This window comes from Alosa sapidissima, chromosome 3, assembly GCF_018492685.1.
Source record: "Alosa sapidissima isolate fAloSap1 chromosome 3, fAloSap1.pri, whole genome shotgun sequence".
Taxonomy (NCBI): Eukaryota; Metazoa; Chordata; class Actinopteri; order Clupeiformes; family Clupeidae; genus Alosa; species Alosa sapidissima.
In genome coordinates, this window is record NC_055959.1 from 2735907 (window position 1) to 2748590 (window position 12684).

Genomic DNA, 12684 nt, shown 5'->3' on the forward strand with positions numbered 1-12684 from the left:
TGGTGTAGACTTTAGATAATTGACTAACCAAACTAAGTTTCTTCTTGTTTTTCTCTCCCTGTCTCTTGGCCCTCTCTCTTTCCCTTGTCCTCTTTGCCCTGTCCTCTTTCTCTTTCTCTCTCTCCCTCTCTCTCTCTGTTTCTTCTCTTTGTCCACCTCCTCTGGTGCCCTCTCTTGATTGTAACCCCTCCTACCTCATGGTGCCTCAGAACGGGGCTGTTCACCCCCGACCTGGCCTTCGAGGCCATCGTCAAAAAGCAGATCCGCAAACTGACCGCGCCCAGTCTGAAATGCGTGGACCTGGTGGTGTCTGAGCTCACCACGCTCGTCAGGAGGAGCGCAGAGAAGGTAACCGGCAGCGGGCCGGCGCCGGCCCGGCACAAACCAAGGCTGTGGAAGAAAGATCGCTGGAAAAGCAACAAGATCTTGCAGCCTTGGGGTGGATGCTATTCCCCCTGTACCCACCACCCCCATTTCTCCCGCAATCGCCTCCACCTTCCCCTCCTCTGTCAACACACTGCTCCCTCACACCAATCAGTAGAGGCATTCATGAAGGCTGTCATTCCCAGAGCCCTCTGTCACTCTCCATGATTGCGTTTCGCTTTCAGGCCTGGCGTGTGAATATATCCGCTCTCATAACCCCAACCCCCACCACAACCACCACCACCACCAACGTGCCGCCAATCTCATGCAAATCGCTTTGCCAAATTGAGGAGCGTCCCTCATAATCTCTGCACCATCTCAGCGCTGCCATCTGGCTCCTGGCCTCTCAGAATGATTCTTTTATTTATTCATATCCAAATCCCCCAATCCCATCACCCCCCCCCCCGCCTGTCTCGAAACAACATACACTCGGTTTGGTGGTAAAAGATTTCTCCTCCCAGCTCTGACCTCTAGCAGGTGGCTGACCTTCTTGTGTCTGTTCAGCTACAGGGAAATAGCAAAGGCCAAGGTCCAAGAGAAGCAGAACCATGTTTACCACCTCAGGCTCTCTATGGAGCCCTCAGGTGTTACCATAGCAACAGGGTTAATGTGTGCCCCACATGGACGAAGGAGGAACTACACTTTCCTCTCTCGTCTTTTATTACCAAACTCTTCATGTTCTGTCCACTTTATTATTCCATTTCTCTCAATTTCTCTCAACTAACCTCTGAGCACAGAGAAAAAGTGATAGGAAGCACCATCGCCCACACATGACCATCTGCTCCATTCATTTTGAATTCCTTTTGGACCCCAATCAGTAGCATGAGCAGTCACGCACCTTTAAAGCCTTGTGTTCCAAACCAACAGGAACATGCAAATCATTCCCTCATGTTGAGATGTGGTCATTCTCAGTGTAGTCATGTGGTCATCTGTGTGGTCATGGTGTATTCCTTGCTGCTTTGGAAAATGTGTGTGTGTGTGTGTGTGTGTGTGTGTGTGTGTGTGTGTGTATGTGTGTGTATATAAGTGAGCACTGCTTTGTGTGAAAGAGTAAATCAATGTGTTTGGATTTAATCATCCACTCCACTTACCACCCCAGATTTTATCCTGTTAAAGTTCTCTTAGTTGTGTGTGCATGGATGATCACATGACGTGAGTTTGTGCGTGTACGTGTGCGTGTGCGTGTGCGTGTGTGTGTGTGAATGTGCTGTTCATCTATGACCTATGATAAGTGTGAGTTGCGCTGCAGTGATGTGTGGTTGGCTCCACAGCTCGGCTCTTACCCCAGACTACGAGAGGAGACTGAGAGGATTGTTACCACCCACGTCAGGGACCGAGAGAGCAAGACCAAGGACCAGGTGAGGCTGCGGCTCGTTTCAGAACACACCCAGGCCATTTCATACCATTACACCAGCTCTATTCATTTGGCTATGCTGCTATGACAAATGACTCACAGAGACAGGAAGTCTTCCCTTTACTGTCATGTCATTTGAGAGGTGTGTTATGAGGATGCTCCAAATGTTTCAGTGTGTTAGATTGTGGTTCATGGTGTCACTCTCATGATGTCTGTCTGTCTGTCTGTCTCTCTTTCTTTCTTTCTTTCTTTCTTTCTTTCTTTCTTTCTTTCTTTCTTTCTCTCTCTGGTTGTAGGTTCTTCTGCTTATTGACATCGAGCTGTCATACATCAACACCAACCACGAGGACTTCATAGGCTTTGCTAAGTATGGATTTTCTCGGCACGGTCTTCTTCACCTTGGATTCCTAATCCTTCCATTTGCACCCAAAGCCTTTCCCTGATAGAAGTGTGTGTGCGTGTGTGCGTGTGTGCGTGTGTGCGTGTGTGCGTGTGTGTGCGTGTGTGTGTGTGTGTGTGTGTGTGTGTGAGTGTGTGTGTGAGAAAGAGAGTGAGTGAGTGTGTGTATGTGTCTGTCTGTGCGTCCGGGTGCATTAAGGAATGTCCTTTAACCTCCCGCTGCTTGTATTGAAATGTTCTGAGAAACTCACCTTGAGGATAAAGAGCTTAACATATGGAAGAGCCACAATGACCCAGCGTGGCATTGCTCTTGGAACTCTGAGGTCGTCCAGAATTCCATTCCACAAGCCTGACAGAATCATTTCAAGTGGTTTGTTTGGTTTGGGCTTGATTTGGTTTGACGTTTGGTTGTTTTGACAGACATATTCATTTAACACCCATTAGTGCTATTGCACCCCTCCTGCTGTGATGCTGGACGATGAACCGGGTTGGAGTTTTACTGTGGCTAATTCTGAGCCGCTTTGTGGTCAGCAGAGGCAGACGGTCCTAACGCTTGCACCAGGAGAACTCATTGCATGGTGTTCGTAGATCCCCCATTGTTAGAGAGCGAAAGCTTTTGATGAGTTGCTGCACGAGGTCGCCCCACCCTAAAGGAGAGGTCTTCTGTTGAGTATGACACCTTGTTTCTGACTGGAGTGACACCGCTCTGCATCGTCTAAGTGCCTGACTGGTTTCCCCTCTCCCCCCCCAAATGCACTCTGCATCCCCGGGTCAGCTTGCCTCTAGAGGGACATGAGCATGGGTTGCTGGCGCAGTGTGTTTTTGTTTTTTTGTTTAACGGTTCTCGTGAACGTCACTTTCAGCCTTGACTTCCGAAGGCTGGACGACGGTGGCTCTCCAGGGTTCACCAACAACAGGTGCGCTCCCAGGTCCACCCCCCACCCCATACCCCCACACACCTGGGTTGCGGTGCCCTCCCCTCCTCACGCAGAACTTTACTTGGGTTCAGAGCAGCCATTCTTTCCCAAGTCACCCACCCAGCTTCTAGAGTCCCCTGACTCTTGATGGGTATAAGTTTAGACGCAGCTAAATGTACATTGTTGTTCTTAGACGTGCGTTTTAGACGTTAATGAGGTAGTGGTGAGTATGAACATGCTTGTTGACCACTACCTTACCCCTGTCTCATCTTTCTGTCTTGTCTTTCTGTCTGTCTGTCTGTATCTGGTTTGAAACGTGTCTCTCTCTCAACAGCGCACAGCAGAGGAACACCCATGCAAACAAGAAGAGGGCCATTCCTAACCAGGTACGGGCTTCCTGTCTCGTCACTCTGACCCCAAATGACTCCCCTCAGAAGTCCTCATCATAAGCAGTCAGATTCTGACCTCTCCCCTTAATAATGACCCCCCCCACCACATCTATAACCTCTCCTTCTGATTCCAAGAAATCAACAGTACTGATCACATACTAGAATTTCCTGAAGACCTCCAGTTGAATGCCCAAACTACCACTCTGTGAATGTTATATTTTGGTTGCATATCCTGTGTCTTCCTGTTTCCTGATCAATATGATGACTGTACCTGTATGTGGTGGAATCTGTCAAATGTCCCAGCTCACCCTGCACAGCCACCCAGTCTCGCTGTTCCAGAATGCTCCATATCTCAGCGAGCAACTCTGAACCCAGAGAGTCTCCCTAATTCCATTTTAGGGTGGGCAAAGTAATCAGTACATACCTCCCCTCCTACCCCTGCTGCCCTCCCTTCCCTCTTTGCATTTAAGGAATGAAGCATCTCCTAACTAGCACTGCTTGTGTTAATTGTTTGTTTGCACCTGGACACTCAACAGGCATGATTCTCTGCAGCACGGAAAACAAATAATCACAGTGTTATTGTTTTTCCACTCTTTGTCATGTTGTTTGTCATGTTCTAATGAACGTATGCTCTTGTTTGCTATAATTCAGAATGTGCATGGACGCGGTTGCCATTAATGAAGTTGCCAATTGTATTGAACTGGTTTGTTCAACTTCAAGTGAATCTAATCTAATTGCACGTAACTATTCTCTCTTTCTCTCTGTCTCTTTCTGTCCCTCTGTCATTCTCCATCTCCATCTCTTTTACTCACCCAATCGGGTTCTCTCCATCATCTGTCTTCTCTTTCACATCCTTCTTGTTCCCTCCATCATACTTTTCCTTGTCTTTCTCCATCCTTACCTCTCTCTCTCTCTCTCTCTCTCTCTCTCTCTCTCTCTCTCTCTCTCTCTCTCTCTCTCTCTCTCTGTCATTCTGCATTTTCTTTTTACTGTAATCTGCTCTGCCATCCCTCCCCCTACCTCTGAACCCCTCCCCCCACCGCACTGCAGGGTGAAATATTGGTAAGTACCCCACAAACCCCATACCTCTACACCCAGTTAGAGTTGACCAGTAGGGGGCGCCCCTCGCAGGAGAGCCGAGGCCATAACAGGGTAGCCGTCTGGTGTTCCTCGAGGAGACCAATGCTGGGGTCCTGGTCCCTCTCCCACCTCCCTCCCCCATGGGAGAGGTGCTAGGAGAGGCCACTAGGCTGATGAGGTGTTTCTCTCTCCCACAGCAAGGTGGCTTCGGTGAGGCCGAAACGGAAAAGGTACAACCGCCCCGGTGGTACTAAAAGATCAAACGCAGACAAATGTCAATCCGCTAACATATCGATATATTATTTTTATGGTCTCGCTGTCACCAGTAATCGGTGACGTTGTAAATTTCCAACCCACTGTATGTGCGCCCAATAATCGGTGTGCACATTAACAAACACAAGTAATTTATGTAATTGTGCACATTGTAAACATCTGCACCATCACTAACAGTGCAAGTGTCCGCTTCTCACTGCATGCTCATTGGCTACCAGGACATGGGTATTATGTGTGGAGCTGTGGTTTGTGTGTGGAAGCGCCCAAGGCCTCGGCGCTCCTGTGGCAATGGCAGCCCCCCTCTGCGGCTCTCGACTGCGGCGTGGGGGAAACCGAGTTTGCCTTGGGGAGACTCGGCTGTAGCATCGCCGCCGCGAATGGAGTGGGAGGGAGGGAAAGGGGATAAACCAATGAGGTGCTATAGACTCACTCGCATATGATCCAATCAGACACTCTGAACTGAAGTCATTACTACACTTGCTCGTACATGAACCAATCAGATGCTGCAAACAGAAGTCATTATGACACACGCTTACACATGGACCAGTCAGAAGCTGCAAACAGAGGTCATCACTACAGTCACTCACACATTAACCAATCAGATGCTACAAACAGAGGTCATCACTACAGTCACTCACACATGAACCAATCAGATGCTGCAAACAGAAGTCATTACTACAAACACTCAATCTTGTGTTCTTATTTATAGAAGTGTCATGTCTGTGTTGGTTTGTGGTCTTGGAGACATTTCCTTTCTTCACACCCACATATATTCATTCCTCAATCACATGGTTTCATTTTAAATTTACTATTGATGTGACATTTCTGATCCTTATTTTATTGAGGGTTCTAACCATCCAAAGGAATAGATAATCCCAAAAATGAAAATTCTCTCATTGCATGCTCAATCTCACGCCAGCAGAACTCCATATTTAAGTTTCTTTTTCTGTGGAACACAAGACGAGTTAGACCAGACTATGTTACCATGCTACTACAGAGTGGAAGTGAAGGTATTTAATTCCTCCGGGTCATATTCTGACACTTCTGGTCGTATCTCATTTTGTGGTGCACTGAACAACAAACTCCTGGCATGTGAAATTGAGAATATTTCTTTTTTTTTTTTCCCCCGGGTAAATAAGGGCTATAAGTGTGGGCTGTGGAGTGTGTGTGTGTGGGTGTGTGGGAGACCGAGACAAAGGTGAGAACACAGGAGATTGGTGCCGATTCATTCAAATTAATGCTGCGGCCTAATTATCAGCCAAGGAAATCAGACGCAGACAGTCATTGCCCTTTTGGGATGGGTGGGCCCCTCTGAAAATCTCATTAAACCCTCCAATTATAGTCTTTCTCTTTCACCCGCTTGAATATCTGAAGGTAATTGAACTGACAGATCAGATCTTCTGAACAGTGATTTGAGTTTACTGAGTAGTGACTTACAAACGGAATTGTCAAGTGGCTGTTAGACTACAAGACTTTCATGGAAAAATGTTTTTTTTGAGCATGTTTTTCTTCATTGAGTGTCAATTAGTAATTAGAATTTTGACTTTTGTGTTTAACTTTAGACATGTTCTCTTTGGGTTGCCAAAGATGAATGGTTTTGATTTGTTTGAGTTCAACTATTGTCCTTACCCTTTCCTTACCCTGAGAATCAAGATGGAAGAGCTATAAGCGTTCAACAAAATGTTAATACGAGATTAAAATGTTGAATAACTACACATGCTAGAAAAAGCCTCTATGTCAGTCAGAGTTGGCTGGTCCAACATGGCTGCCTTATTAAGCTGAATGAAGAAATGAATGGACTGTCTCCACAGTTTGGTTCTGTTCTTTCTTTGTTTGTCTCACTCTTTCTTTGTATAAACATTTCCTCTAACTATATTAAAACATACTCCTGTAGCACTAAATGGCGGTGTCAGACGCCAGGCACGGTTGGATAAGGGATGTGAAAGGCTGCTCCCCACCAAGGCAAACTAGACGTCTAGCTCCTCTGTCTTAACCCCTCTGATTGTTTCTGTTGGCCTGCTCCTCTCACACACTAATGAAGGTCTTACAGCCTCCCTCCAGTATGCTTGGCAGCGTCCGGGGGTTGGGGGAAGGAGGAGCAAGAGAGCACTGGCACACGTTTACAAAGAAAGCCTCTAACGTCACAACATGAATGTGGGAGACCACATCTGTGCAGTGGTTAACTTTTTCTTTTTTTTTTCAATGTCATGGGGCTGCCATCTTGCATACCTGCATGAGATCCATGAGCCTCTGCAGTTTGATGGAAAACATTCCAAATTGGGAAACATTCTAGATTTCTCTACAGTGCTCTGTTGCCCGCCACTTCCCTTTCTCCCCTCTTTTGTGTGTGTGTGTGTGTGTGTGTGTGTGTGTGTGTGTGTGTGTGTGTCTCTTTCACACTCCTCTCAGACGCTTCTTTATCCCCTCATTCCCCTCTTCCTCTCTCCCTCAGTGAATCTCTTGTCCACACACTGGAGTGTACGTCAGTGTCCAGTTAACTCCACTAACCCAGCTTGTTTTTTGACTAGCTCTGTTCCATAGGCTAGTGAGCCCTCTACTGACCCGTCAGTTTGACCCCTAACATACCACAGCTGACCTTTGAACTAACCTCTTCCAGCCATTTGGTCCAGATGGCATTCGCTTTACCCCATCCCACCAGTTTGTGGTGAGGGTAGGGAGAGAGAAAAGAAAAGCCTCAGCCTCTCCTCTGCATCACTCCTCCCTCTCCCTCTCTCTCTTTCCCAGACACGATCTCTGTAGGCTTCTGGAAGTGTTCAGCACCCTTAACTATTTTAATGAGCTTGTGAGTGTTGTAGTTGGTCCTGTAAAGCCAACACAAAAGATCAGGTCTGCTCTTTTTTATGGTCTCCAATCATTTGCTTGGTATGTCTTTGAACCGTGGGCCAGCCTCACAACTCTGCTGTTTTGGTTGTTGTTGCTTTTGCTGTGAGTGCTGTGGACATCAAGAGGTATTTTTGACATTTTGTTTCATCTAGTGAATAAGGACCACATATAGACTCAATGTGGTTGGAGACTTTTATTTTGTTTGACTGAAGTAGTATTATAGCAGTGGTCATTGCTTGGTAAGTATTACTCCCTGGGTTCCCCGTTTGTCAGCCGGGGGGGAGATTGTCCTGTTGAAACTGAGGCTCATGAGTTTCTCTCGGTCCCTCCTGCACGCCCCCCCCCCCCCCCCCGCCCCCCCACTCCCCCTGATCTTCCCCACAGGTGATCCGGAAAGGCTGGCTCACCATCAACATCAGCATCATGAAAGGAGGCTCCAAGGAATACTGGTTTGTCCTGACCGCAGAGTCGCTCTCCTGGTACAAAGACGAGGAGGTGAGCCTGCTCTCGGTTTTCTTACCACTCCTCCTTGTTTCTTCTACCATATGACTAGCTGTCTTTCTCACTCGTCACTCTCTCACTTTCTCTGTTTCACTCGGCCCTCCTCTGCCTGGAAGTCTGAAATATCTCATCACATGACTAATCATATTGGTATCATTCAAGTTCGGTTCAACTTTATTTGCAGAGCCCAGAGCCTGAACTCCTAGAACAAGCACACATTAATAACAGATTTTAGATTTAAGATTTTTATTTTACACATCTGATCCAGCCGTAGACTTTGTTTCTCTGCAATCCTCTCTGAGTGATTTGAGAGCGAGCGGGAGAGTGTTTGTGTGTGTGTCCCAGCCCAGCCTAACCAATGTGCGGACTACTGTTCAGCCATAGAGTAATGAACAGGTAGTCTGAACACTGGGCAGGCGAGGGGGAGGGAGAGCCCAGGGGGTTTGGCAGGTTGGCCTGGCCTCTGGTCAGTGCCCTAGAGACGGCATAGAGAGGGGGGGAGAGAGTAAACACACTACGCAACCCAACACTGATAAAGTTACAACACACACACAAAATGAAAGGGTAGACAAATACACACACACACACACACACACACACACACACACACACACACACACATATATACATACAGAAACACATTCTTATAGCTGCAGCGGCCAACGTGCAGCAAGAAAATTATGGAGAAATGACCTCATGCTAGGAAATGGAAAAGTCCCTTGCTCTGTGGTTACCACTCACGTCTGACTTTCAGGAGGTCTGGAGCCTCCCTAAAATGCTTAAAGTGACTTGTGCACACAAAACGTGTGCACTAACCCAACATCTTTATAAAGTTTGACTGACTTATGACTTTCCCCAGTTGCGTTTGATGTCAACCACATGTGTTCCTTGTTAGATGCATTTTTTTTTCTACTCTTCATAAAAGAGAAGTGTTATGTAGCTTCCTTAATACCGCATATAATTTCTCGTCTAAATGTTTAAGATTCCATCATCTTAGTGTGCCAGTTGCATGTGTGTGCAGTGTAAAAACAGACTTTAACCCTTAAAGGTGTACCGTCACACCGGTGTGACGGGAATGTTGGAAAATGAACGTTAATTGAATTCAACATAGAATTGTAGAACCTTGAATTGTTGCGGAACGGAATCTAATGTTAGAATGTTCAAAAACCCACACAGTGTCCAGTGCACTTACCCCCAGTGTCCCGCCGAAGCTGTGTGGGCCAGCAAAGTCCATTTCCAGAGCAAAACCCCAGGAGCGCAACAGAAGAGTCCTCAACTGTACTGAGCAAAAAAAGTAATATATATATTTATATTAACGCTTCAAGCGAGAGTCTTTGCATAGCTTTTAGGACTGCTGCTTTTCGGTGCGCCTTTGCGAACAGTTCTCTTCTGAGAGAGTTGAGGGAGAGAAAGAGGGAGGACGGTCGGTGGTGGAAGCTAACTGACGTGGCAGGCGCGCTGAAACGTTCCAGCCGGGATCCGACTTTGGAATTTGCAGGAAATCGTACTGGGTTACTAGGGGGGGTTGGGATATGTGTGAGGGAGCTTGTGTGTGTGTGTGTGTGTGTGTGTGTGTGTGTGTGTATGTGTGTGGTGTGAGTGTGTCTGTTTGGGGCGGCAGTGGGGGGGTGGTGGTGTTTCTGTGAGTGATGTAACTGCTGGGACTGGAGCTCTGTTCTCTGTGTTTGTGCGGACATAAATGCTTCCAGATGTTTCTTCTCAGCAGTGGAGGCGGCTGGCAGTGCCCCCACCCTGCAGCACAAGCATGCTCCTCCTCTCCTCATCCTCTTGTCTAGCACATCCATATGGTGGGCTACAGACAGACACCCCCCTCCTCCTCCTCCTCCTCCTCCTCCTCCTCCTTCTTTCCCTTCTTCTTCTTCTTCCCCCTCCATAAAAAAGTCACAGGAAATACAATTCTTACCCTGTGACTAGAGAAGCAGAAAGTGCTGACTCTGCTGATTTCTTTCTTTCTTTCTGTCTTTTTTTTTATTTGAACATGTTTGGCTGTAGTAGTTTGTGGTTGTAGTCTCATGTGAATGTTCTCTGTGGGTTTTGGGGAAAATTTGCCAACTACTTTGGATCAAGCTCTGGGTCATTTGTCTTGTCTTCAGTGGAGAAAACCCTCTTATGAGTCTGTTTCAAAAGCTGAACACGACTGTTAACCCTACCTAACGTCTCTATGGAAATCCAAGCACGCACACTAAATAAAACCTGAATAACTTTTGGTGTTGCCAGACTTTATCTAGTCAACTCCATCTTTATAGCAACATGTAGCCACTATGGAAGCCCTTGGTTTGATTACATTTTCATCCGGGCTACAGGGCAGTCTAGGGGGAGTGGCTAAACGCACAATGGAAAGAAGAAGCTGTGATTTAAAAACCTGCCAAAATTACAGTGTCCTCTAACGTCTCGCTAGACTTTTTTTTTTTTTTTTTTTTTTTTTTTTTTTTTTGATCAAAACCAGTTTCATAAGTTTCATGTCTTTAAGTCTGATTTGAGAAATTCTTTTAAACCTGAGCGGAAAGGTTAATGCCTGTCCTCAGTGACAGTCGTGTCTGCTCCCTGCTGGGTTTGGCAGAGGTTTGATTGACACAGTAGATCCATTAAAACGGGTCCTGACAGCAGAGATCTTACAAGTACAGGCAATGATGTACTCTGCTTTCAGTGTTTTTCAGTTAGCGATGCACTTAAAGATGCACATTATTGTGTCATTCAGTACAAACCTCAAAAGAAATGTGAAATGTGTTCTAGACTAGACTAGTCCTCTTAAAGGTCAGTTTAGGTGACACATTGGAGCTCTAGGCTTTCATTGTCCAGCGCCAGAGACATATTGTCAAATAGAACAGCCATTAGTTTCTCTAACCACTTGGACATTAGCGTTACATCTCACCACAAAACGAAAGAAAACAGACAACACACAGTGACCAGGGTAGCACACAATAGAACTCAAACTCCAGTAGAGTATTTGTGCAGTTCTAATTTTTTTGATGTACGTGACAAGCTCCACGACACGCTAGCAAGCACAGATTTGGTCTCTAACATCATATGAAGAGATTGGTTCCAAAAACACTATATTTCCATTTTTAAAAACATTAAAAAGTCATGTCATTTACCATAATTGTGTATTTCAGGTAATATCAATACAATTGCAATTGTGTTGTTTTGAGTAAAGATAAATCAAACAACAATACCCTATCACAGTTCTACTGAAATTACTTGGAAAACAAAATGTAAAGAAATGATTTATGAAAATTCATTCAAATGGAGGATAAAGCCTTTTTGAACCGAACTCTTCATATATTGTTGCGTGACACTTGTCACCTGAACTATTAATGGGCCTTAAGTCTGAACCGTCAGTGGTTCTGGACCAGCACACTCAACCCTTCCTCTGTTCTGGACCAGCACACTCAACCCTTCCTCTGTTCCTCTCTTCTTTCCTCCGCGTACAGGAGAAGGAGAAGAAGTACATGCTGCCTCTGGACAACCTGAAAATACGGGACGTGGAGAAAGGCTTCATGTCCACTAAGCACATTTTTGCTATCTTCAATACTGAGCAAAGGTCAGTCATGTGGGAGTGTGTTTGTGTGTGCGTGCGTGCAAGTGTGCATGTGGGTGTGTGTGAGTGACTGAACCTGTGTGTCCAGGGCAGTGCCTTGCTAGGTTATACAGCACGTGCCACTGTGGTTCCGCGTAGAGACCTATTTCCACTGTTCTCCCAGGAACGTGTACAAGGACCTGCGCCAGGTCGAGCTGGCCTGCGACTCCCAGGAGGACGTGGACAGCTGGAAGGCCTCGTTCCTCAGGGCAGGCGTCTACCCAGAAAAGGATCAGGTGTGTGAATGACACACACACGCACACACACACACACACACACACTCTCACTCACTCACTCACCTGAGACCTAGAGAAGGATCAGGTGCGTGTGTGAATGAAACATCCATAAATCCAAATCATGCAGGCAGTGGAACACACACACACACACACACACACACACACACACACACACACACACACACACACACACCTGGGAGGAGGATCAGGTCACAGGTGTGTGTTTATGTTCATGCTCATCTACACATGGAGGCACTTGACATTAACAGATCAATCCTACAACCTCATCAATGTCAAAACTGTTCAAAGACAAGAGTGTGCTGAATGAAACATCCACAAATCCAAATCATCACACTCACACACAGACACTTTTCACAGTCTAAACCAATTTCATTCACTTGGCACTGGTGCAGTAGTCAGGCTATAAAAGCTCTCTGTGAAATTCCCAGAGTAAATTAGTTACTCAGTTTCCATTTTGGGTCAGTCTGGTTCTGAGTCCAGCTGTGTCCTGCTTTGCGTACCATTAGTCCAACTGTTAGAGCAACCTGCCCACAACAAACTTTTTTTTTTTTTTTTTTTTTTTTCAGAAAAAGTCGAGCACCTTGTGATAAAATTGTGCTGCTGTGAATGAAAGTGTCACCAGGCTTGGATGAAAATGTCTGATAAATGT

The 12684-nt window shown here is 46.2% G+C and overlaps 1 protein-coding gene across 4 annotated transcripts in view; it reads left to right on the forward strand.

Annotated features, from left to right (window-relative positions):
• Nucleotides 1–12684, forward strand: part of dnm2a (dynamin 2a) — a 35199-nt gene that overhangs the window by 17078 nt on the left and 5437 nt on the right. The window contains exons 10-17 of one of the 4 annotated variants that reach the window (XM_042087796.1): nucleotides 210–348; nucleotides 1695–1781; nucleotides 2074–2144; nucleotides 3428–3479; nucleotides 4533–4544; nucleotides 8064–8174; nucleotides 11633–11742; nucleotides 11903–12014. In XM_042087796.1, coding sequence (XP_041943730.1) covers nucleotides 210–348; nucleotides 1695–1781; nucleotides 2074–2144; nucleotides 3428–3479; nucleotides 4533–4544; nucleotides 8064–8174; nucleotides 11633–11742; nucleotides 11903–12014 — 694 coding nt within the window. Of the gene's footprint in view, nucleotides 1–209; nucleotides 349–1694; nucleotides 1782–2073; nucleotides 2145–3427; nucleotides 3480–4532; nucleotides 4545–4759; nucleotides 4793–8063; nucleotides 8175–11632; nucleotides 11743–11902; nucleotides 12015–12684 lie in introns of all 4 variants that reach the window. The other 3 variants (XM_042087792.1, XM_042087794.1, XM_042087793.1) reach the window with 3 other exon arrangements.